The following is a 25,411-nucleotide window of genomic DNA, read 5'->3' as shown; positions in this document are numbered from 1 at the left end:
GTTCTGGGGCCGGAACGCGGTAAGCGGGGCCCTGCGGGCACCCGGACCCAGAGCTGAGACACCGGTGGTGGCGGTGAGCGGGAGGGGGAACACGTGGGGGTGTGGGGGAGACGTGGGGGGGTTTGGGGGCTGGGAGAGGTGGAGGAAGAAGAGAAGGGCCGGGAGTGGGGTGTGGGGACGGATGTAGGCGTAGAGGGTGTGGGTGGGGACGCGGGGGGAGAAGGGGAATGGGATGTGGGGCTGGCAGAAGGGACGAAGGGAAGGACGCGCAGCTGTGATGCTGGCTTTGGGTCCTCACCCTGCTGCAGCACCCTTCCTGATTCGCAGCCACGGGCTCAAGGCCCACCTCGCAGCGTTCGTATCCATGGAAATAAAGCCGTGAATGAGAGCTTTGTATTTCTTGCTCAGGAGGAGGAGATGAGCCGCCATGTCTGAGAGCAGCAAGGGCAGCCCGCTGGCCTTTGGCCAGGTTGTGATCGGGCCTCCAGGCTCCGGCAAGACGACCTACTGCCATGGCATGCAGGAGTTCATGGGCAGGATTGGGCGCAAGGTGGCTGTGGTGAACCTGGACCCAGCCAACGAGGGGATGCCCTATTCCTGTGCTGTGGACATCTCTGAGCTCATCACCCTGTCTGACGTGATGGAGAACTTGAAGCTGGGGCCCAACGGGGGGCTCATCTACTGCATGGAGTACCTGGAGGCCAATTTCGACTGGCTGCAGGAGAAGCTGTCTGCCTTCAGAGGTCACTACTACCTGTTTGACTGCCCGGGCCAGGTGGAGCTCTACACCCACCACGATGCCCTGAAGAACGTCTTTGCACAGTTGGCCAAGTGGAATTTCAGGGTGGGTTCAGTGCTGTGGGCACTGCAGCTGTGCAAGGGGCTCAGGTGCTGCACACCTTGCAGTCGGGGCTTTTTGGTTGTGGATGTGGCTGCTAATGGCTCTTTTCTTCACCATCCTGCTTGTTCTCAAGTTGCCCCAGGAGGCTGTGGATGCCCCCTCCCTGGAGGCATTCAGGGCCAGGCTGGATGTGGCTCTGGGCAGCCTGGGCTGCTGGTTGGTGACCCTGCACACAGCAGGGGATTAAAACTAGCTGATCTTTGGGCTCCCTTTTAACCCAGGCCATTCTAGGATTCTATGATTTTATGCTTGGTGGGACAGGCAGGAGTAGCTTGTTCAGGACGTTTAGCACGGTGCTGCTATGCTGAGCAGAAACATGGGTTCCTTCCTCCGAGATTCTCGCTGCTGGAAGGTTTGTTCTGTGTCTTATTTGAGTCAGTGCTGTATTTCAGGGCAGGGAATGCAGTGTGCGTGCAGGGCGAGTGCAGATCCTCTGCATTGCGCTGTGAGAAATTCAGGTGTCATCTCAGGCCCTGCCTGCTGCTCCTGCAGCCAAACCAAATCGCTGTGCACATCGTAATACGTGCTCTGTGCTTTCTTGCACAATGGAAGATGCAAATTAGGAAGCGCGGGTGAGAAGAGTCCCATAACCACACTAACTTGCCTACGTTGCATTTGTTTTGCATTTGGGCCAAACCATGAATGTGCAAACCACATGTGATGCGAGCAAGAAGGGCAAGTTCGTTTGCTTGAGAGTGTCGCTGGGAATCTGCACATTAGAATTCATCTTTATTCAAATAAACATACACGAAACTGCAGTTACTAAAAAAAGATGGTTACGTTCCTGTTTTGATGGGCACAGCAGTGCTTACACCTGCCTGTGAGCTTTGCTCTGGCTTTGTGTTTTTTTGTGCTGCAGAAGCACGGCTGTGACTCAACCACCCTCAGCTCCAGAGCTCTGCCTGTGAGTGGCATTGTGCAACTGCCAGCAGCTTAGCAGAGATCGCAGACCACATTGTTACAGCCGCGTGAAACGCAGGGAATCGAGCAGCTCGTTAATTTAGTGATTAATTATTATTTCAAACCACAGGGCGCTTGCTTCTCCTGGCACAGTGTGGTGTTCTGCAGTTGCTGCTGTTGAGCTGGCAAACTTTCCTGTGGGGAACGTGGAAACGTTGAGGCAGTTGTGTAGCTCAGGATGGGGTTCACCCCCAAAAACCTGCAGAGTGCAGCCGAGCAGGGAACTGCTGCTGCAAAGAGAGATGTCCTCAGAAACGTGGGAGCAGCTGGGGTGTGAGGGCGTCCTGCAGTGCTGCAGCCTTCCCACAGCCCTCCCTGCGCACAGCATCCTCACTCTGAAGCCCCTACAGGTGTGAGGGTGGAGATGGTGGACCTATCCATGCATTGTACAGATTGTATATCCATATGTATATCCATAGGAGGGTGTTTTATGTACGTGTGATAGCTTTCCCCACGTAGGAATCTGTGTGGTTAGTTACATCTGGGTGGGTTGTCCTTCTCAGAGTCTCCCAGGATTAAGCAGAAGGATTTTCACCTGTGTGCCTTTGCTCCCCAGCTGGCTGCAGTACATCTGGTGGATTCTCACTACTGCACAGACCCTGGCAAGTTCATCTCCGTGCTCTGCACTTCGCTCTCTACCATGCTGCATGTGGAGCTGCCCCACGTGAACGTCCTCTCCAAGATGGACCTGATTGAGCAGTATGGCAAGCTGGGTATGGCGCCTTTCAGAGAGGGAGACGTGGAGTCAGGTGGTGTCAGATGCAGATCAGCTGCCATGGTACAGGGCTGCTTTGCTGGGAGCTGGTTGGGAAAATGGTGTAAATCTCACTGGGTTCTCGGTAGCAGGGAATCACCCACATCTACAACAGGTTTTCAGAGCCTCTCGGTGTTTCCCCACAGCTTTCAACCTGGATTATTACACGGAGGTCTTGGACCTCTCTTACCTGGTTGACCATTTAGCTTCTGACCCCTTCTTCAGAAACTACCGCCGCCTCAATGCGAAGCTGGTGGAGGTGATTGAGGACTACAGCCTGGTGTCCTTCGTTCCGCTCAACGTCCAGGTGATGCAGTGGGAGGAGAGGGGCAGAGAGAGCCAGGATGTTTGGGAGCAGCTGGGTTGCACGTGGACGTGCAGAAAGTGGGGGAAATATATCTTCTGCAAATGCTGCCCCCAAATCCCATATTGCCTCTGCTGCTTTTCCCTCCGCCCCCAGAAGTTGCTGTAACAAATGGGGACAGTGGGGGCTGAAAGGCTTTACAGTGGAGAGACTCAAGGATGGAGGAGGGCAGTGAAATGCACCCAGACTTGCACATGTTCTGTGGCAGCCGAAGGAGAAGGAAAAGCTGATGGGCTTGGAGCTATGTGGGCCTCCTGTCCTGGGGTGGGGAATTGAGACTCCTTCGCCTGCATTGCAATTCTGAGCCATTACCTAAAGCACTTTCAAATCAGGGAGAGCAAAGTAATTTGGAGATGGGAGGAACGCATCTGTGAGCAAGGACTCAAAATGTTAATTTTGCAGTTTGCAGAAGTGTCAACAAAGGGAGATGGGCTGAGATGAGCAGTGATGAAAGGGAGCGAGAGGGCGGAGGGTGTCAGCCCATCGTGTATTCAGACCCCAGGGGGGAGCTCCTCCTTGTCCTGTTGCCCTCTGGGCTCAGGGAGGAGGCAGGCAGTGCCATGGAGGCTTGGAGTGTAGTTCAGGTGGCCCACAGCCTCAGAGAAAATGGGTGGTAAAGGCCAGCATGAGCTCTTGCCCCTGGGAAGGGTTGTGTTCCCTGCGTGTCACCTCTCTCCCTTTCAGGATAAGGACAGCATGCGGCAGGTGATGCAGGCAGTGGACAAAGCCAACGGCTGTTCCTTTGGGGACCAGGAGCACAGAAGCCTGGAAGCTCTGATGTCGGCAGCAGTGGGAGCAGATTTCCACTTTACTTCGTATCCTTCTCCACTGATCCTCCCTTGCTTTAATTTCTCCTGGGTAAGAGGGGCTGGAGGTGGGGCTGGCAGCTTGCAGGTGGTTCCTGCCATGGTCTGATGCTGTGCTGTGATGCAGATGCTCAGCCCAGAGCTCAGCAGGCAGTTGTCCATACCACAGCTACTGCATGCCTTGCTAATTGACGCTGTACATGTGGGAGGAATCTTTTGACAACTCTCCTCTCATTCACACTCACCTGAACTGTTTCTTTACGCTCTGTCCAAACCATACAATTGATTCTCCTGTACTTGTCGGGTCTGGGATCAGCCAGAGCCAGAAATAACTCAGGTGATGCGAGCTGCTGCCAGCACTGCTGCCTCCCTGCCAGCCTTCAGGCACACGTAGGGGTTGGCTCCTCACTGAGAACGTTAGAGCTCCTTGTAGAAGGGAGTGTTTGAGCCCTGCCCTGCCGCCTTGTTTTCCTTAATTAGTGCGTTATCAGCACCCTTGCAGTGCAGGAGAAGTATGTGCAATCTCAGGACAAGACGGTGGAAGAAGAAGTGATGGATATGTAACACACCCAGCTCCGCCGCAGCCGCGCTCTGCTTCGACAGCTCTCCTTTTGCTGCTGAGAGTTTAAGGGACTCTGTGCTGTGTGACTCAGAGCAAGTGAAAGTCTCTCCAGGCAGAGGTCTGCCTGCTGCACTCGCTCACTGTGGGAATTTGCAGCAGTGGAATGGATGGGCTCTGGCTGAGGACAAAGCAAGTTGGGTCTTCTTGGGGCGAGAGAGAGCTGGGTGGGGGTTGTGAGAGAAGAAAACAAGGGAGACTGAGCTTTGCCATGTCTCCTTTTCCCCAGTGAGCCCAAGGTAGATGTGGGGAAAGAAAAGTCGGCTTGTTTCTTCTCTAGTGAGACTTGAGACGTGAGTTCTTGGTTTACTTCCTAGGAGGAGGTGTACGTGGCCCTCGTACTCGGCTAGGAAGCCTCCAGTCTGTCTCAAGGAGGACAGAGAGAAGGTTGTTTTTCTTTTTTTTAAATAATGATGGACTCTTTCTTAATAAAACACTTTGTCTCGCTTTCATCTTGGGAGTTTGCTGAACCTGAATAAATAAAACCGAGTGCTACAAAGCCTGGGGCTAAAAACCCTCTGGTGGGAACGTCACAGCAGGGCTGTTTGCAGTGTTGTGTTCCTCTACCTGGGAACTGTGCAGGTCCTTCTCCAGCTGGAAGTGGGGCTGGGAGCCAACCTGACCAGACTGGGAGCTGAAACTCCATCCTCGTGCCTTGCTGGTGCGGGTTTCCAGCCCGATCTCTGAGCCCCACATCTGATGCAAAAGGGTCGGATGATGTGCTCATAAAAAATAAGCTGATTTATGGCCGATTTTTCACGGCTCTGAGAGATTTGGTGGCTTAAAAGGGTGCTGTTGGGTCAAGCCAGAGTTACCCACGAGCTGCCAAAGCTTTTGTAGCCGCTCGCCTTCTGCTGATTTTACCCCTGCAGCACCTTCAGCCCCAGCCCTGCGGTGGGGAAGATGGAAAATCAAAGAGCTCTGAGCCCCGAGGGGAGCGCTGCCGTGTCCCACAGACCCGGTCCTTCTCCTGCACGTCCCCACGCCGGGAGGGGACAGATCCCGGGGGCTGAGGAGGTGACAGCCTGGCTCCCGTCGCTCCCGTTGAGCAAGCATTGGGCACGGGGCCAGGATTCGTCACCACGGTGCGGGCCTGGCCCTGGGGTCCTGGCTCCCAGCCCGTGTGGTCCCTCCTGCCCCCACCCCCAGCTCTGTGTTCTGTGGGGTCGGGGATTGGGAATGGTTGGGGATGGGGGAATGAGTGGTTGGGGATGGAGAATGTTTGGAGGTGGGGAGTGGTGGGAGATGGGGGATGGTTGAGGCTTTGCTCACAGCTCTGTGCACCTCCATCCCCCTGCCCCACAGCACAGCTCTCCCCCCCCTAAGAGTGGGTTCCAGTGCCCAGGACTGGCTTACTTCGAAGCAGTGGGCTTGGAGTGAGCTGATCCCAACAGCAGCCCAGGAGTGTGGGGCTGGGACCAACACCAACTGGTTTCAGAGCCCCCCAGGCTTGGATGGGCACCATCCCTCACTGCCTCAGCCTTGTGCTATTCTCTGTGTGTGGACAGACACACAGACACGGAGCAAGTGGGACGGAAGGGTCCTTCCAGGCACTGCAGCCATCCCAAACATCTACTCCCAACCACTGCAAAGCCCACCACCAGCCTGGCTGCCTCCCCCTGATTTTGGGTTCAGTGAACTCCCCATCAGGGCAGCACTCACCATGGGCACCCCAAAAGCTGCCCTGCTGTGGCCAGCAGCCCCTGGGATGGGGCTCAGCCTCTGTCACCCAGCCTGGGGACAAAGAACAAGCCTGGCTGTGTGTCCTGCTGCCCGTCTGTCCCGCTTAGGTTGTACAAGCAGTGCCAATGAGGCAGCAGAGACCTATTCCAGTAGCCGTAAAGCCATGGCCAGTAGCAACTGGGTGTGGGGCTGTGCTGGGACCTGCTCCCAGTGCCCACCACCCATCCCCAGCCCTAGGGTGGCTCTGAGTTGGGAACACTCCCTGGACATGGGCACCTGAATCCCGTTGTGCTGCTGCTGCTCAAAAGCCCTAAAATCCACATGCACAGCCCTGCTCTGTTCCTACTTTGGGAAGATAAGGATGGGGAGCCTTGTGGGTATCAGGGATCCCTCCCAGCCCCAAAAAGCCTCCGGGCTGTCTGGGAGGATGGGGAGCAGCACGGCCCCAATCACACTGCAATCTGGGGCATGGTTATCATCTCTCACTGCCCGCCGTCCCCTCCCCGTGTCCCCAACCCCTGGGGTCACGGCCAGCGGGTGCCTGCGGGTCATCCTGCACGTCTGCCGGCCCTGCACTGCCCAATGAGCCTGAGAGCAGCTCCAAGGAGGGGTGGGTGCGTTCTGGGCAGAACAGAGGCCAACCACAGAAGCCGCTCATTTTCCATTCAAAGGGAACCGATGGCACCAATGGACCCCAACCCCATCCTCAACCCCACGGCCTCTCCTCAGCTCTGGGTTGGGGGCTCCCAGCATTGCCTCGCAGGCACTGAGCCGGCTCTGCCACGGGATGCGGGGCTGGGTGAGCAGGTTCTGCTCCACACATCCTCCCACAGCCAGAGCATTCCCACGGCCCCATCCTCCCCACCCCAGGGTCATGCCTCAGTTTCCCCAAACCCAACATTTGACCGTGCCCAAGCGCAGCTCGGTGCAATGTCCCCGATGTCCCCAAGCAAAGACCCCACTGAACCGGCACACCCTGAGTCACGCCGCTTCCTCCTGCCACCCCATTTCCCATCAAAGCCGGGTCCTGCCCACCACGGCCCAGCCCTGCTGCTCTCCATCTGATGAGCTCACGGCCCAGGCTGCCGGGACTGGATTTCAGTGTAATTAACTGTTCGTGTTGAAACTCGCGCTTTGAGAGCTGCGCCCTTCGCTGTGGCTGAGCGCCAGGGCCAGAAGTGCTGAGCTTTCTCCTGCGCCGGCACATCTGCACCTCCACGGGGATGTCCTCACCTTGGTGGGATGCTGTCACCTCCCCTGGGGCAGCTCCACGTCAGTGCTGTAGGGGTTGAAACATCCTGAAATGTCCCCCTGTCTGCACGGAGCCCCAGTAATGGGGTCTGGGATATTGTGGGTTGTGTGGATTGGGTGGGGACAACATGGGGATGGAGACATCATGAAGGTGGGGACACCATAGGGAAAACGTGGGGACGGGATCATTGTAGGGATGGGGACACTGTGGGGATGGAAACACCATAGGGACACCGTAGGGATGGGAAGACCATGAGGGTGGGAACACCATGAGGATAGGGACACTATGAGGACAGGGACACTACGGAATAGGGGCATCATGGGGGTGGAAACTCAATGGGAACGGGAGCACCATGGGGATGGAAATACCATGGGGGTGGGGACACTATGGGAACATCATGGAGGTGAGGACAGTACAGGGATGGGAACAGCGCAGGGATGGGGGCACCGTGGGAACGGGGACACACAACTGCAGGGTTGGAGACGTGGGGCACCCTCTCCCTATGGAAAAACCCACCTGGAATGCCCACCTGGAAAGCCCTTTCTGGGACCCGTCCCTGAGGTCTGGGCTCGCTGAGTATTCCCACAACCCACGGCAGGGCTGGGAGGGGCTGCAGGCAGCCGGACCGGTGCTTTGGGGGCCCTGAGTGCTCCCCCAGCACGGCGTGGCATGCAATGGGACCGGCGCTGGGAGCTTCAGGAGCTGCCTGGGCATGTGCACGGGAGGAGAGATGAGGCGACCACAGAGGCAGGCGTGCACGAGATGGTTTATTGGAGCCGCACAGAGGCTTCGGCAATTCACGATCCTCCAACTGGGTGGGGGGCACATCGGACCCCCCTCCCCTTTTTCCCCATCCCGTCCCATCACCTCCTCCCACTGCCCCCAAGGGACCAGTGGCGTGGCTTCAGCCCCCCAAGACAGTGGGTTAGGGCCCCCCTAAGCCACGCTGGGGTATCTCCCAACCAAAATGCTAAAGGGGTGGGGGGAGCATGACAAGAACATGGGGGGGAGAGGGAAAGGGGAGGCCCTGCCAAAGGGCAAACATATGGACCCCACTCCCGGAACTGGAGGGGGGGTGAGGGTGGGAGGGGGGGCGAAATTCCTTCCCCCCCCCTTAAAAAAAAAAAAAAATAAAAGGAAAAGACACCGAGGGGTTTTGGGAAGGGGAGGAGGGGGAGTCTGGGAGGGAGAGGAGGAGGAAGGAGGTGGGGGACGGACCCCAGCTGCGTGGGGGCCATTCAGTTCTTGGGCTCTTCGCCAGCCTCGCCGCCGTCTTCGCCCGCGCACTCGGCTGTCCATAGCGTCAGGTTGTCCCTGAGCAGCTGCATGATGAGGGTGCTGTCCTTGTAGGAGTCTTCGCTGAGCGTGTGCAGGTCCCCCATGGCCTCGTCGAAGGTGGTCTTGGCCAGCGAGATGGCCTGCTCGGGGGCGTTGGCGATCTCATAGTGGAAGACGGAGAAGTTGAGGGCCAACCCCAGGCGGATGGGGTTCGTGGGCTGCATCTCCTTTTTGCTGATGTCCATGGCCTCTTGGTACGCCTTCTGGGCGCTGTCGATCGTCTCCTTGCGGTCGTTGCCGGCGGCCACCTCGGCCAGGTATCGGAAATAGTCTCCCTTCATCTTCAGGTAGAACACTTTGCTCTCGGCGTCGCCGGCCTTCTTGATGAGGTGCTTCTCCAGCAAGCCCAGCACCACGTTGCAGACCCCCTTCAGCTCCTCTTCCACCTTCTCCCTGTATTCGTTCACCAGCTGCGCTTTGTCGTCGCCCTCCTCGGTTTTGTGCTCGATGCTGGAGATGACCCTCCAGGCCGAGCGCTGGCAGCCCACCACGTTCTTGTAGGCGACGGAGAGGAGGTTGCGCTCCTCGTTGGAGAGCTCGTCGCCGTGCTCCACCACCGCCTTCATGAAGTCCGCCATGTCCTCGTAGCGCTCGGCCTGCTCGGCCAGCTTGGCTTTCTGCACTTGGTGGTTTCTTGCCATGGCTGAAGGCGGACGGGCGCGGGACGAGACGTCGGGGCGAGGAGCGGGGCTGGGAGCCGTCGGAGCCTCTGCTGAGCTTCGCCGCCTCGATTCGCTTTTGGCTGAGCGTCGGAGCCCCGAGCGAGAGCGGGAGGAGTCAGCGAGGCTGAAGGAGCGGCCTCCTCCTCCTCTGCTTCCTCCCCGCTGAGCCCGCCCTTAAAAGCCAAATTGCCGTGAGTCATCGCGCCCCGAGGCAGAGGGGTGCTGGGGAAGGGGTGAGCGGGTGGCACCCACCCTGCCTTCGCTCAGGGTGCCGGGAGGGAGAGGATGAGCTCAGGGAAGTCCTGGGGTCCTCGGAGAGCCCCCCCCCGTCAAGGGGACACCCCAGGGGGACTCCGGATCCGTGGAGAACTCTGGGTCAACGGGAGATCCTGCATTAGTGGGAGACTGAACCGATGGGGGAGCTGGGATCAGTTGGGAACCCTGAACTAATGAAGGTCCCTGGATCAATGGGAGACCCCAAATAAATGGGAGACGTGGAATCCATGGAGACCCCAGACCAGTGGGGGACCCTGAACCAATAGGAAAGCCTAGATCAGTGGGATGCTCGGATCCATGGGAGACCTGGAATCATTGGGGTCCCCAGATCAATGGGAAACCTCAAATAAATGGAAGACTCTGAATCAACGGGGGACCCCAAATAAATGGGAGATCCGGAATCAATGGAGATCCCAGATCAATGGGGGATCCTGAATCATTGGGGGAACCTGGATCAATGGGGGACCCCAAATAAATGGGAGACCTGGAATCAATGGAGACCCCAGATGACCGGGAGACCAATTGGGGACCCTTCCCCATCTGCCAGCAGTGCTCGGAACAGGGAGCAGTGGGGTCGTCACATTGGGGTGAAGCAGGAATGCGGCAGCACCCGGTGCTCCCTTCCCAAACACCCTTAGAGAAACAGCACGGGGTGGGCCTGGCTGTAAAAATGGTCTCCTCCCAAAAATCCTATCGCTGTCATTTTTATATGATGATTAACTCGTTGGTAATTGCGAGGGCTTGAAGGGCAGGTATTTATTCCCACCGGTGGGGAAATCGAGGCAGGAGGAGCAGCACCTTGCCCAGCACTGCCACAGGGATCGGGGCCAGGATTGGGATCGGGGCATTCCCAACCAACACCGCCGGCTCAGGGGAATTGCCCTGGCACTTGGAAGTACTCAACACCAACCCCCTCCCAAAATATCGGGGTGTCCCCAACCCCAGGGCAGCTCCACACCCACAAACCCCACCGGAGCCCCATTAAGGCTTCTCCAGCTCTCCCCCAGACCCATTGCCACGTCCCCCACCCTCTCCATTCAGCCCAGCAGGGCACGTTTCGCTCCCTTCATGCCGCACTGAAAAGAGTTGAGATTTTTTTTTTTCAATTTTTTTTTTGTTTTTTTTCATCCTCATTTTTATTTTACTTCTGCCCAGGAGCGCTGGCGGCCCCGATTAGGATCTGCGCTCAGCGTTGCGCTGCAGTTTCGCTCTCAGCCTGTTCCCACACGCCGGCACAGGGCAGGGTGCGGCGGGCAGGCAGCACGTGGGGATGGGGCCAAGGGCTTCACCAGCACTGTGCCAGCACCCTCGGCCCCATCCCTTCCGTTCTGTCCCTGCTGGGGTTGCTCAGGGCTGGAAGCTGCCGGTCCCAGCTTTGTGCGGTCCCACTCCCCGTCCAGCCAAGCGGTGGGGGCTGTGTGGTTTGGGGCCCAAAGTGGAGCCCACGTGGGCACTGCCTGACCTCACGGATGGAAGGGGCTGTGGTTTTGAACAGAATGCATTTCTGCCCCATCTCATCCCAACATGGTAGCACCCCCCCATCGGAGAGTATGGGGGCAGGTCCCCCTCAGGGCGCAGCGTGGAGCTCGAGGGTTCGGGTGCTGCCAGAAGCACTGAGCTGCTGCCAAATGGTGGCAATGAGCTGAGCAGGAGCTGCAGAAATATTCTGCTCTACCGGTTTTGGTGCAAGTTAGGGGGGGAGGAGGAGGTGAAGGGACGAGCCCCAGCTCTGTGCCCTGCTGGGGGGGGGAGCATGGCCACCCATCACACTCAGAGCACCCACAGATGCCCCTAAACTCACACAGCTTCAGCGAGGGATGCAGGATGGAGCCCAGCACCACAGAGACAGACAGGAAATGGGAAAATCTTTATTTCATTACAAAAGTAAAAGGCAGAATCCTACCAGGCTTGAAGCCCTTTGCACAGGGGGAAGGGACCCATCCCCTCCATCAGAGCCCCATAGTGATGAACCGGGGGGTGGGGAGCTCATAAGGAGGGTGAGTATTGACCATGCACCATCCTACAGGGTCAAGTGGGATGCAGTGGGCAACATGTGCTGGCTCAAACCCAACCCCCCCCGCCCCCCAGGAGGAGCCCCCAGGTAGGGCTGGGTGCTGGGAGCCCTGGCTCAGTTTATGGCCCTTCCCCACGGTGAGTGGGAGGCAGGAGGAACGCAGTATTGCACTCAGGAGGGATGCTGTATGGCTTTTTGGCCCCTGCTGTGGGTGGGGGGCTCAGAAAGGCTTTGGCTTGCACATGGCTGCTCTCCCCCCTGTCTCCCAGCAGGAAGGGGGAAGGCACAGCTCTGTAGAGGCACAGGCGGTGCTGATGGCTGTCGTCATCGGGGAGGTTCGTGGGGTCCTGGCTTCCCCAGGGTGCTCCAAGAGGGGCAGAGGGGCTGCCGGCCTGCGGAGCTCCGTGCTGCCCTGAGCACACTGCACAGCCCCAGGACCGGGGAAGGAGGAGAAAGAACTCACCTTGATGGTAGGCACATGGGAGGACAAATGTCACATTACACACAGGGAAACTGAGGCACGGAGACATGGAGATGAGGGGTGGAACCATAACGTGCTCCCAGTCCGGACAAACCACAAACACATCCCTGCACCGTGCAGGGCACTACTGCAAACATCACGGGGCTGCTGTCCCTAAGCTGGGCTGACCCAGTCCAGCTCCATCTCACAGCACTCGGGGGAGGGGGGAGGGAAGCACCCTGCTGTGCTCACCCAGGCTGCAGGAAGGCGGTGGGAGCATGCAGGTATCAGCACGGCTGGAGGGTGATGGAGGGCTTCACAGGCAGAGCCGGACATGCAGTGGAGATGAGATGGGCTGAAGGAGAAAAAGGAAATCCTTTCTTACCAGCCAGCCCCCAAAATGCAGGGCCAGGGGCAGAGGAGAGGGCACGTCCAATCAGGCTGTGCAGGAAACAGCGAAGTCCTGGCAGGCATCCTCCTGGGGAAGACACCAGAGTTACGCGCCGCAACGCCAGCGGGCACGGGGTGTGCGAGCTGTGATGGATGGAGTGCGGGGCCCAGAGGGAGCTCAGCTCCAAGCAGAGATGCATGAGCAGGGCGACACTTGGCCCAGCCCCGAGACCTGGGGGTAAACCCCCTCCCCCAGTTTCAACTTGGTGCTCAGTGCCCCCTCCCCCCCCCGCGCAGCCCCATCCTGCAGGAGGGCGCCCAGGCGAGCCCTGTGACTAATGCACCATCCAACGTCAACATCCTCTTTTGTCTTAAAGAATAAAAAAATAATTCAAGCAATTAACTCTTTAAAAATATAATTTTATTACAACGAGTAATCAAGGAAACTGGTTTCAATAAGAACAGGAAGGAACCTGGGCCCCGCTGATGACCTGCACACGGCTCTGTTGGCTCCAGGTCCTCCTGCTCAGCCCTTGCTGGCAGGGACAAACCCCTGGGACAGCTGTGCAGCAGCAGGGACATAGGGGCACAGCAGCCTCTCCGGATGCCAAGGTGGATTTTAGGCTTCCAGGCTGAAGCACGCAGCCCATGGGATGGCATGGAGCCACACTGCTCCCATTGCGCTCAGTGAGGGCCATCTGCTGGGATGCAGCAGAAATGGAGCAGCTGCCACGCTCTCACCTGGGCCCCTGGGGCCAGCTGGGCTTTCTGCAGAGGGGAAGGCAAGCTGGTGGCCATGGCAAGCTGGCAGCCCTCCATGTGGGCTGGCTCAGTCACCTGCTGCATACAGCACAGCTCTGGCTAACTCAGCAGGACAAGCTGCCCCCTGCCCCAGGCTGAAACCCCTGCCTGCAACTCCCAGGAAACCCAACCAGGCAGCTTGACACAAAGCCCTGCAAGGCTCCAGCCTGATCCTAACATGCACAATGCTATCTATGTCAAATATAAAAACATTACATAGAAAAAAAAAATCTACAAATTGTGCAAAATTATCCAGCAGCTTTTAGTAACACGATTCAAGTATTGCTAACAAGGCCTGTGAGTCTCCCTCTACTGCTCCTGTCAGCAACCTGCAGAGCTGGGAGCCCAACCCGGCTCAGCCACATCTCCATAGGCTGGGAACTATGCACCAAGGCACACAGGGATCACCCTGAGTTCTCTGCTGGCCCAAAACCCAAAGCAAGAGCACGATGTGAGGCTGTCAGAGATCAGAACACACTTGCTGCTCTCTCTGTGTAACCACCTGGGACAGGCACAGCCCTTGGGAAGTCACCACTTTCCTGCAGCCATCCATTCTCCTACAGGTTGGATGCAGTCGGGCTTCCCTGGCAAGTTAAGGATCCCAAATCTCACAGCTGGAGCTTCCCACAGGGAGAGCTGCAGGATGCTGTATGTGTTTCTTCTTCCTCACTACGAGGGTCCTCCTAACTTGTGCCCTTGCTGCAAAGCTTTGTCTTACTGCCACAGCCAACATGCCAAGATCTCCCCAGCATTGCCCCGGTGAGCAGACAGAATACAGAACCAGCAGCAGACAGGACGCCCAGCCGGCTCCCATGGCTGCACAACCACAACTCAGCAAGGCACAGCAGCTGCTGGACAAGAAAAGCCACTCTGGCAGCAGGTCAAGCTGAATACCTGGCCGCTAAGACACACAACCCCTCTGCATTGGCACGGAGGAGCAAGAAGCGTTCATGGATACAGCAGGGGCAGCAGGGAGCTTCCACCTGCACCAGCCTTGCAGGCAAGGCTCAGCAGCACAGCTCCAAGCAGGATCCCTCTGCCAGCCCACGCCCCGTTCTCAGCTCCTCTCTGCCCCACGCAGGGCACGCAGCCACTGCCCGGAGTGATGCTCCAGGCTCAGGGCTCTCCTCTCCCCAGACCCGTTTTGCTTCCCAGGTGCAGGAGGGATCCCTGCTTCCCCGGCAGCCCCGGGGTGCTGCATCAGTCAGAAGTCCAGGCAGGTCACATCACAGTGAAAGGAAGAAACAAAAAATAATAAATAAATAATAATAATTAAAAAAAAGGCAACGTATGGCTCGACCGAGTCTTTGGCAGATCTGCATCACAAAGCTGTCCTGCCTGAGGCCAGGGAGATGGTGAGAAGGGAAGGTACTGCTGGAGATGGGTGCAGGCATGGCAGGCACTGGGCTACACCCCAGCACCACCTCCTACCATGCTGGTGTCAGGTTTGGCTCCAAAGGAAGGGATTTCGTTCTTTGGACTGGCCGGCGTCCCCACATCTGGCTGGATGAACCCTCTTCTGTCTATCAAACTGGAAAACAAAAGGGAAAAGACGCAAGGGGAGGAGGGTTAGGATGCAGGACATGGAGACCGGATGCACAGCCACTGAATCAAATCATTTTCAGTGATGGTTTCTGCAGACCCTCAGCTGGCCTGGGCTGTAAACCAACCCTGATCATAAAACCAAAACCTTCCTGACACGCAGACAGTTCTGTTGTAGAGATGGAGCTGATGACCCACAGGAGGTCTCCACAGCTCCCTGCCCACCACACAGCCAACAGAAAGGTTTGGGTTGCCACAGACCCAAGTGGGAGCTGCAGAAGGACTTTATAACAGGAATACAAACTAAACGTGGAAAGAATCTAGGTGAAATGTTGTTCTGCAGCCTCCCAGCACGCAGCTCAGCTCCCTGAAACCCATTTAGCATTGCTGAATGGCAATGCTGGCATTTCAGTACCTCTGAGGCCAACAAAGAGCAGTGGGTAATGCAGGGAGCAATGCAGAGAGCAGGATGCAGAACACAGAGCTGCACAGCAGGCAGCCTAACTCTGCCCCAGTGCACCCTCTGGTGACAGAGCAGCGAAAGCAGCTGCTTGTAGCTCCCCAGACAAACACTCAAAGCTGTTCTGGAGAATCTGGTGGGATGCTGCCAAGCATTTCGGGTCATCTGAGCTCTCACCTGGGATGGAATGGTCCACACAGCACCGCACAGCAGTTTGTGAGGATACTTTTATGGCTGTAAGGATTGGCAAACTCTGAACCCCTCTTATTTGACCAGGACCCTTTGATCTGAAAGGAAAGGACACGATTAAGGTAGGAAAGAGGTGATGGTAGGTAATGGCGCGATGGGGGGCTTGGTTCAAATCCTCGCTCAGGAGGTGGGAGGTTGGGCTTAATGCAAACCTCCTCCCTGTGTGATGAGCAGCAGGGCAGCATGACGGCACTGTGCTGCTCCTGCCTCTGCCCAGGCTCAGCAACCAGAAGCTCCAGAGCCGTGTCCCCTCTATGCCGTGCACCATCAGTGCCACTGCCTGACCCTCACCCCTCTTTATTCTCTGCTAAGCTGAAAGCTCTTCAGAGCAGCGCTCTGCCTAACGGTCCCTCTCATGCTCCAGAGGTTAAACAAGCAGTGAGGGGACTCCCAGGTCATTCTGCAACAGGAGGAAGTAATCTCATGTCCCCACCCTCAGCAGCTGTCACAAGGACTCTGATTTTGAAAGTCAGGGCACGTTCAGCATAGGCGCACGCAGGTGGGCAGATGTTGTACCCAGCCCTGGGCCCCTGGATGCAGTGAACCATTCACCACCCTGTTTCCTCCTTCTGTTTTTACTCCCCCTCTGCAGATGCAGCACGTGCCTGGGATGTGGGCAGCACAGCTGGAGGAGCTTTGGGCTCACGGCTGGTGGGGCTGGGCTGTGACAGCCTGCTGCAGTCCAGCCAACCACTCTCAGCCAACAGAATGGGGAGGAGGAAGAAATGAAAGGAGGAGAAAAACAAACAAAAAAAAAGGATTCAAACTTGATGGGATGCAGTGCTGGAAGCTTCCAGCAAGGATGACAGGTACTTCTGATCAGAAGGGTGAATTTTGATTCCTTCTGAGGATCAGACAGATCCTGCTTTTCCATACAGTCTGCCCTTCTCAGGGCACTCACTCAGCCCTTTGAGTCTGCACCACCCCAGCCTTTAAGGCACACCTCTTGAGAAGGCATCTGTGTATTTTTTGCTTATTAGACACGAGGAACTAATAGAGACAAAGGGACTTGCCCAGGGTCTCTCAGGAAACCTGTGGTTAGACAGGATGCTGAATTAAGATCACCCATGTCCCAAGCTAACACCCAAACCTCAGGGGCCTGCTTTCCTTTTTTTAACCTCAGAACTCCTCATTTTAAGCAAACCCATACACAGAATGGAAAAAAGCCCACACGTGTGACCCTGCTGACATTTCAGAGTGCTGCCTCCCAATCTGACACCAATGCTGTCCTCCCACCACGCTGCTGTTTGCTGGTGTTCCCTTGCTCAGCTCTCCAAACCAGGAGCACAGCTGCTTCCTTGTCAGTGGATTATGGCAGAATACCTCACCCAGATCCTGCACCATGGCCAGGGAGTCCTGGGAGCCTCACCTCTGCTGAGAGAGCAGGAGGGCTGGCAGCCCCTCAGCAGATTTTGGGGTGAAAAGTTGAGGGTTTGGATACTCACGTCTTCGTTCGTGGTCAGGTTCGAGGCAACTAAGTAAGTGTGAAAACCTGAGAGGCCCAAAATAGACCAGACTGAGAAAAAACAAATCACCAGCTCCAGCACAGTGAAACAAAAGTCAAGGAATTCTCAGGGAACAAAGTCATCTACACAAGCTGTTTTGGGGAGGCACTCACAGTTAAGACCACACCAACTGGGCCATGAAAGCATCCCAGCTACCTCTCCACCCCCATGCCATTCTGCAGCCATCCACCAATGCATGACTTTCTCCAGATGTTCCTCATCCTTCAGAACCTTGCAAGCTGGGAATCAAATTTGCTACCCAGCCTTAGTCCCTGGCAATGAACTACAAGTGGGAGTAAAGATGAAACCAAACTGGTGATGCCATCAGTCTGTGAGCATCGGATACCTGCCTGCCCCAACCTGGCACCTGGGGTCTGATTAAACCATGGGAATTGCATCAGGCCACCCCTACAAAGAGCCAGCTTCCCTTCTCCGTTACACAATTAATTGCTGCTGCACCAGTGCTCAATTGTCCAAGCAGTTGTTGGCACCAAAAGGATATCTTGCAGGTGTTGTCTTCAGAGTGGTGAGGAATCCATCTCTCTGAGAGCCTGCAAGGCAAATGGGACAAGGAACCACGTTCCAGCAGGCAGCCTCACACCTCCAGGCAATGCTTCACTCCCCAGCACACAGCCACCCCCCGCAGGCCAGAGGGATCTGCCTGGCTGCCCAAAAACACCTGCAGGCTGCAACTGCGCAGAGATGTCAGCGAGCAAGCGCAGGTCCAGGAGATTTAGAGCTGAAGGAGAGGTCACCTCCCCTGCAGGGCTAAGTGAAGACACACTTAAAGCCCACCCATTTGGGATTGCACAAAATGCATTTGCTCTGCAGGGGGATAACTCTGTCACCAGCTCTCAAGGTTTCTCTGCAGAGAGGAGAGGAGCAGTCAGGGCTTCCCCGCAACGTGAACCCCCATTTATTTGGGATACCTGCACTGGGATGCCAGGCTCAAACCCACACAACAACCTCGTGCTGCCCCAGGGCCCCGAGCTGCTTGTCTCCTAAAGCAAGGTGTGCTGCTGCTGCTGCTGGCAGCTGGACTTACGCAGAGTGAGGTGGGTGACGACGCAGGCGAAGATGAAGGCTGTCAGGAAGGAGAGGGAGAGGATGAAGGCGTAGAAGTAGCGGTAGTTGCGCTTCCCCACGCAGTTGCCCACCCAGGGGCAGTGGTGATCAAACCTCTCTGGAACACAGGAAAACAGTGAGGCTGCTGCTGCCCTCCACACGCTGCTGAGCCTCTGACAACCGGCTGAGAACCGAGCTCACACCCACTGTGCCGAGATCAGCAGCTCTCAGCAGAGCATCATTGCTGAGAAGCTTGAAGCAAGCCCTGCAGCCTGTTCATAGACCCCTTCTTAAACATCATTTAAGGTCAAAACTTTCCTATCACCATGCACTGCAAGCTTGCAAGCCCTGTGACCGGTAACATCTCCCATTACTAAAACTGAAAGAGAGCAGGGAAAGCGTGGCAGTTTCTCCAGCAGCCAGCAGCACTGGGTGTGTACCCACAGCATTGCTGCTCTCCCTCTGTGTGTCTGTTCCCTTTGCAGAAAATAATATACAAAGTTATGAAAATACGGCTCTACAATCCAAGAAACTGCCTGGGAACCCATGGCAGGTACAGTATGCCTGGAAGCACTCCCAGCTTCTAATGAAAGGGCTGGATTGCAGACTGAAGCACTGCTGTAACCCTGCTGCAGGGGACATCAACACAAACAAAACTCTGACACAAAGTCAGTGCATGCCTGCTCACCCAGACTGTACCTCCCCAAATGCTGTCCTGCCTGTGGCTGCTTTCCAGGCAGCAGATCCAGTGCAAGGAGGAGCCCCAGCCACCCACAGCTATCCCCAGACATGAAACACATGAGAGCTCCCAAACTTAATCAGAGCCATGGGGTTCTGCTGCTCCATCTGCCCCAGTGAAGTGCAGTGCGTGGCTCCAGGGCCCCACGGGGGACTACCAGGAGCCTCACTCAAGGAGCAAAGCCTCTGCTCGTGCCACTGAGCCCTGTGCTGCTGCTCTGCCCACTCACACTGCTCCCTGCACGGGGACTGGCTGCATGGAGCCTTGGGGGCTTTTCTTGTCCTCCTTCCCTCCTGCCCCACCGCAGCCAGAGGGCACAGAGTGAATGCATAGATGAGCTACACCACAACCTGCAGCAGTTTCTGTACCACCCAGAGGCCAGGGACAGCTTGGAGCCTGCTGCAAACATTGTGCTTGGTGAAGCCTTGACATAATCACAGAATCACAGAACGGCCAGGGTTGGAAGGGACCTTGAGGATGATGAATCTCCAACCCCCTGCCACACGCAGGGCCACCAACCTCCACATTCAATACCAGCCCAGGCTGCCCAGGGCCCCATCCAACCTGGCCTTGAACACCTCCAGGGACAGACGGGGCATCACAGCCTCTCTGGGCAGCTGTTCCAGTAAAACCACACATCATGGAACACTCCCCTCCAAAGCAGGGGAAAGAGACACAGAGCACTGGACATGCTGAGCCCTCAACCCGAGCCACTTCTATTTAAATGAGAAGAGGCCAGACCTCTTGCTATCTCACCATATAACCCCTTGTGAAAAGCAAAAGCAGTCTGCTCAGGAACCTAAGCCGCCCTTACACCCATGGGATGCAAACTGCTGCTTTCAGGACTCACCGACGCAGTTGTCGCAGACGCTGCAGTGAGAGGTGCGGGGGGGACGGAACATTTTGCAGGTGTAGCAGTATTTGAGCTTCACCACGTACTTATTGATGACCACTTCCATCGTGCGGGCTGGCAGGCGGTACGTGGAGGTCCCCATGGCATCTGCAAGGGAGAGGAGGGACAGTCAGAGCAGTGCAGGGGACACCTGACCACCCCAGGATCCAGCTGACACCCCACGGGACCCCAATCCGCTGCCAGGCACGACGAGGCATTGGCACATCCCCATCACAGAGCAGCACAGCAAGCACGTCTCAGGTGCTCCAAGGAAGATTTCATTGACCCATGCACATCAGTGGCACGAAGGGTTCCTTATCCTCGTGGGTGAAACTGAGGATTTGCAGAGGTGCTGTGCGTTTCACCTGTGCGTTGTGCACTTGGAGCTGGCAGCTAGAAACTGATTATCAGCTTGGCAAAATTGGGAGCTGGAAAACCTCTGTGCCATGTCTGCGATTTTGGGTTATTTGTTTGTCTCAGCCGCTCCTGAAAGAGCACATTTCCCACTCCTGGGGAAGGCTTTGAAAATAGAGATGTAACAGAGCAAGGTAAGAGGAAAATAAATGGATTATATTACCAGCAACAGCTGGTGCAGCAGGCAGCATCTGCAGCCAGATTACTGCTGTCAGCACTTATAAATAGAAACACAGATAACCATTCTGAGAAGATTTTCAAGCCAGTTTTTTTAGTCAAGTACAGAATTATCGCCTTGCAGCTGCCCTCAGTGGGCAGATGGGAAATGCTCCATGTCAGCTCTGCTAAAGCATTTCTTACTGAAGGTCAGGGTGCACACACCTTCCTGGCACTGCAGCACAGCAGACAATGGCACTGATGCAGTGAAAAGCAAAGAGCTGGGGGCTGAGCCCATCACATCATTTGTGTCCAGGTCTGGAGCCCCCAGTACAACAAGGACAGAGAGCTGTTGGAGACGGTCCAGAGGAGCCACAAAGATGATCAGGGGACTGGAGCACCTCCCCTACAAAGACAGGCTGAGGGAGCTGGGCTTGTTCAGCATAGAGAAAAGAAGGCTGCGGGGTGACCTCATTGCAGCCTGCAATACCTAAAGGGAGCCTACAAACAGGAGGGGAATCAACTCTTGGAATGGGGAGATAACAGCAGGACAAGGGGAAATGGTTTGAAGTTGAGGGCGGGAAGATTTAGGTTGGATGTCAGGGGGAAGTTCTTTACTATGAGAGTGGTGAGGTGCTGGAACAGCTGCCCAGAGAGGCTGTGATGCCCCGTTCATCCCTGGAGGCGTTAAAGGCCAGGTTGGATGGGGCCCTGGGCAGCCTGGTATTAAATGGGGAGGTATTAAATGGGCTGGTATTAAATGGGGAGGCTTGTGGCCCTACATGTGGCAGGGGGTTGGAGATTTGTGATCCTTGAGCTCCCTTCCAACCCTGGCCATTCACCTCGTCCTCCTTGCAGGGCTCAGGCTGCTCAGCCCAGCCCTCACTATCTGCAGGATGCTTACACAGAGGTTTGTCGTGGTTTACCACAAGCAGCTCTGAAACCCACTAAAGCCTCCAGGAGGGATGGTTCCACTTGGAGTGAGCGCACAGGTTAAGGGCTCCATTCCTTCTCACACTGGCGTTCCAAAGCATCCCAGCACTGGACATCCCCCCCCCTGCACTTCTGGCTGAGTGCTTCCAGCTTACAAATCCACAGTGCCTTTACTACACCCCAAGAGTGGATGGCCCCAGGCCCATCCTGCTCTCTCATCTCCTGCTGCGCAGCCCCTCCACCTTCCCAATGCTGACCTGAGCAAGGAGTGGCAGCTCAGTTCCATCACAGCAAAATTCCTGCTGCGGGGTGACCCCACCAACACCAGCAGGAGGGAGGGCAGTGAGAGATGGGACCATGCATCAGTACAGACCACCCTCACTCACACTGAGATGAAATGACTGGGGGACCACTCTCTGTGCAGCAACAATCTCCATCTCAGCACCAGTTTTAGCTCAGTCGCAGCTGTCCCGTGAAAACAGAAAAGAGGATCTCATCCCTACTTGTTTTTAGAAACATTTCCTTGATCCAGGAACCCTACTCAGGAGATTCTGCCAGTCAAGTTCTCCCCTCAAATCCCAGCTGATGTGGGGATAAGCACATCATCTAGGGAAGCTTTTTATCTTCCAAGCGTGCCTCTTGCTTTCGGCAGCTTTCTAAATGCTGCTTGGTTAATCCTCATCAGCTTTCTGTCTTGTCAGAGTCTCTGCACTACAGCCACGTCACAGAAGGGCAGGGGGGAGGAACTCAGGTAGCACAGAACTGTCTCTTCCAAGAGAGGGAAAATAAACCGAGGTCTGTAGGCTCGGCTGGAAATCAAATCCCCAGAAACCCCAGCCCCAGATCTGCACTACGGCACAGACGATGAACGCTCTGCCTGTCTGCCTCCACGAGTGCAGCAGTGTGACTCTGAATGGGGACTTTGTGCACCCCCAGCTGCAGCACAGCCGCTGACAGCACCACGTTCAGGATGCTGATGTCGTGAGCTCTCCTTCATCTCGGCTCTGTACAGAGCCACAGCCTTGGCTTGCTGCTGTGCTACAGGCACAGGGCTTTGCCTGGGAAAGCAACAGGACAAAGCAGAAAGGAAAGCTCTAAGCAGACAGTGTGCAGAAGCACCCGCAGCAGAGGGCCCAGCTGTCTCACCGATGCGTTTCTCCAGGTCTGCAGCCTCACTGGGGGTGGCTCTGGGCAGGATCCCGGGGTCCCTGCAGCTTGTCTGGAGGAGGCAGCTGATGACGAAGAAGAAGAGGACAGCTGCGATGATGGGGATGGCCAGGGTCAGGTGACGGGCGAGGAAGGGGCAGCTGTGAAATGACCAAAAAAACCCCAAACTCACATATATAAGCACTGTTACCACCCATCCCTTCAGAACCAGCTATCGTTTATTACACAACATACTACAGATTACCGCGGGGAGGGGGTTGGGCTGAAGTAGAGCCCTCTAACACAGCAGGAGCCAGCACAGATCACGACCCGTAACACAAATCCTGCAGCGCCGGAGCTGTGCGGGGCAGCCCCGTGTTCTCCAGCACCAAGGCAGCACCAGGAGCCAGCCGCTCTGCACCTCTGCCCTCCTCAATCGCAGCATCGCCAAACCGCAGGATATCCCCACTAGGAAAGGACCCACGGGGGTCACCGAGCCCGGCCCCCCCCCCCCCCCCCGCAGCCCGGGTTAAGCAGGGATCAAACACGGCACGAGCTTTGCCCAAAGCGGAGAGGGAAAGGAGCGCTCGTTTTCCTCCGCTTCGGGAGGACTCAACACCGAGCTCGGCTGCCCGGCACGGCGCATCCCCCGAACAACCGGCACGGAAAGGACTCCGAGCTCAGCGCTGCCTCCTCCTCCTCTTTTTCCTCCTCCGGGTCCCGGCAGCTCACGCGCAGAACGGGAAGGACGGACGCGATGTCTCGCACCGCACAGCGGGCACCGCCGGCCGAGGGACGCGAAGCGGCGCTGGGGGCTGCGCGGACTCACTCGAAAGCGAAGAACAGAGCGCTGGTGGCCAGGATGAGACCGAGCGTGAGGGCGAAGACTCCGCTGTGCCCCGCCAGCATCAACCGGCCGCCGCAATAGAAGCGGTTGCGGCCCGGGAACACCTCCCATTTCCGTCGGGGCCGCCAGTTCTCGCCTGGACGTTCCGGTATAACGGGCGGCGGGGAAACGGCGGGGCCCGGAGCGGCGGCACCGGGCGGGATCTGCCGGTACTCGCAGTCCTTCATGGCGCCGCCCGGAGCCCGCAACGCCCGGCCCCGCCCCGCCCCGCATTGCAGCGCCCCCTGCCGGCCACCGTTGGGAGCGGGGTGTGACCGGAGAGCGGCGTTGCGGGGCGGCACGGCTCAGCACGGGGGGGTCGGGGGCGTCGTTGCACAGAATCACAGAAAGGCCCGGGTTGGAAGGGACCTCGAGGATCACGATGCTCCAACCCCCTGCCACACGCAGGGCCACCAACCTCCACATTTCACAGCAGCCCAGGCTGCCCAGGGCCCCATCCAACCTGGCCCTGAACACCTCCAGGGATGGACAGGGCATCACAGCCTCTCTGGGCAGCTGTTCCAGCACCTCACCGCCCTCATAGTAAAGAACTTCCCCCTGACATCCAACCTAAATCTGCCCTCCCTCAACTTCAAACCATTTCCCCTTGTCCTGCTGTTATCTTCCCTTTCAAAGAGTTGATTTCCCTCCTGTTTTAGGCTCCCTTTAGGTATTGCAGGCTGCAATGAGGTCACCCCGCAGCCTTCTTTTCTCTATGCTGAACAAGCCCAGCTCCCTCAGCCTGTCTTTGTAGGGGAGGTGCTCCAGTCCCCTGATCATCTTTGTGGCTCCTCTGGACCGTCTCCAACAGCTCTCTGTCCTTGTTGTACTGGGGGCTCCAGATCTGGACACAGTACTGCAGATGGGACCTCACAAGAGCAGAGCAGAGGGGGACAATCACCTCCCTGTCCCTGCTGGCCACCCCTCTTCTGATGGAGCCCAGGATACCATTTGCTTTTGCAATGCACTCTGCTGGCTCATGTTCAGCTTTTCATCCATCAGGACCCCCAGGTCCTTCTCTGCAGGGCTGCTCTCAAGGACCGCTCCTTCCAGTCTGTGTGGATGCCTGGGATTCCCCTGACCCAAGTGCAGAACCTTGCACTTTGCTGTGTTGAACCTCATCAGTTTCAACCAGGCTCACCTTTCAAGCCTGTTGTGGCCTCATGGGATTGCAAAGAGGAGCCCTAACGGGAAGCAGCAGCTGTGAGCAGGGCCAGCAGCTCATTGCCATGCGTTTCCCCTTCTGTGGTAAGGAGGGCAGCTCTTTCTGCTAATTGCACTTGAGAGTTTCGGTCCAGTGGCTCCTTTTGTGAACATAGGGTTTGAGTTTCTTCCCTCCACGAGATGGGAATCTTTCCTTATCATCTTCTGCATAACAGTGGGAGGCAGACAAAACTCTGCCTGCCTGCCAGGAGCTGCTGCTCTTCCACCTCATCTCCTGCAGTGCCAATGGGAAGGTGGGAGGAGGCGAAAAGTCAGGATAACACCCCAGAAAAGTAAGGAGACACTGGGGAACAACCCCATGGGTACAGCCCTGGTGCTGCTTAGGAAGAGGTGTCCACTGCTACGGCTCTGTGCTGAGCAGCTCCTTTTGTTATAATGAATCTGCGAGCACCCATAAAGCACAGGATGCTGTTCAAAGGAAGTGACTTTGGAAGGTGAAGGTGTACAGTTACATCAGCTGTCCATTCCAGGACACAGCCATGCTCTTCAGCTATGTGTATCATCTGCACTCAATCACTACCTAAAGGAAATTCTGTATTACAACACGTCATGTAGCAGAGTGCAGCAGGAGAAAGGCAAGAAAGATTCCTCCATGCTGAAGTGTCTTTTTAGCTGTTACAAAAACAAAGAAATAGCTCTCCAGGTTCACAGTGCATTTCTCAGATGTTTATTTCAGTGCAGATAACTAATGCAACTGCATATTTGAAAGACAGAAGGAAATGTGTTCCAACAGCTTGTTGTATGGGTGCTGTTTATTTTTCTGTAATTACTCTGCTCATATTCTCCAATGTTATGTTAATGAAGTGGCACAAATGTATGCACACACACCTGATAGTTCTGAACTGCTCTCCTGCATCCTCCTTTACATTACAAAAAAACACACCTTTGTTTATTAAGACAGAAACATTACAAAATGAAAC

The 25,411-nt window shown here is 56.4% G+C and overlaps 3 protein-coding genes across 6 annotated transcripts; 1 reads left to right on the top strand and 2 right to left on the bottom strand.

The window, feature by feature from the left end:
• Window positions 1-4,856, top strand: GPN2 (GPN-loop GTPase 2). Its single transcript, XM_042885572.1, has 6 exons — window positions 1-73; window positions 409-844; window positions 2,418-2,574; window positions 2,762-2,922; window positions 3,664-3,794; window positions 4,277-4,856. Exons 2-6 carry the CDS (start codon window positions 428-430, stop codon window positions 4,347-4,349), a joined length of 939 nt encoding a protein of 312 aa, XP_042741506.1. The 5' UTR covers window positions 1-73; window positions 409-427; the 3' UTR covers window positions 4,350-4,856.
• Window positions 4,857-8,577: 3,721 nt separating this feature from the next.
• Window positions 8,578-9,447, bottom strand: SFN (stratifin). The gene has a single exon (XM_042885607.1). It carries the CDS (start codon window positions 9,316-9,318, stop codon window positions 8,578-8,580), a length of 741 nt encoding a protein of 246 aa, XP_042741541.1. The 5' UTR covers window positions 9,319-9,447.
• A 2,032-nt stretch (window positions 9,448-11,479) lies between these two features.
• Window positions 11,480-23,463, bottom strand: ZDHHC18 (zinc finger DHHC-type palmitoyltransferase 18). Of its 4 annotated transcripts, none has more exons than XR_006181424.1 (10): window positions 23,211-23,463; window positions 22,382-22,542; window positions 19,691-19,840; window positions 18,082-18,219; window positions 17,539-17,587; window positions 16,977-17,079; window positions 15,460-15,569; window positions 14,712-14,811; window positions 12,342-12,444; window positions 11,480-12,254 (listed from the first exon to the last, which is right to left on the bottom strand). XR_006181424.1 is itself a non-coding variant. In XM_042885619.1 (9 exons), the coding sequence occupies exons 1-9, from the start codon at window positions 23,453-23,455 to the stop codon at window positions 12,526-12,528; spliced, it is 1,098 nt and encodes a 365-aa protein (XP_042741553.1). In that variant the 5' UTR covers window positions 23,456-23,463; the 3' UTR covers window positions 11,480-12,525. The 4 variants fall into 4 exon arrangements, 2 of the variants coding, with proteins under 2 accessions (XP_042741553.1, XP_042741555.1); XR_006181425.1 differs by having other exon boundaries at window positions 11,480-12,237; XM_042885619.1 differs by having other exon boundaries at window positions 11,480-12,567.
• Window positions 23,464-25,411: the final 1,948 nt, after the last annotated feature.

This window comes from Lagopus leucura, unplaced genomic scaffold, assembly GCF_019238085.1.
Source record: "Lagopus leucura isolate 7727_CA_CO unplaced genomic scaffold, USGS_WTPT01 Super-Scaffold_100051, whole genome shotgun sequence".
NCBI lineage: Eukaryota > Metazoa > Chordata > Aves > Galliformes > Phasianidae > Lagopus > Lagopus leucura.
Note: the sequence above shows the minus strand (reverse complement) of the source record. Positions and strands in the feature narration are given on the sequence as shown.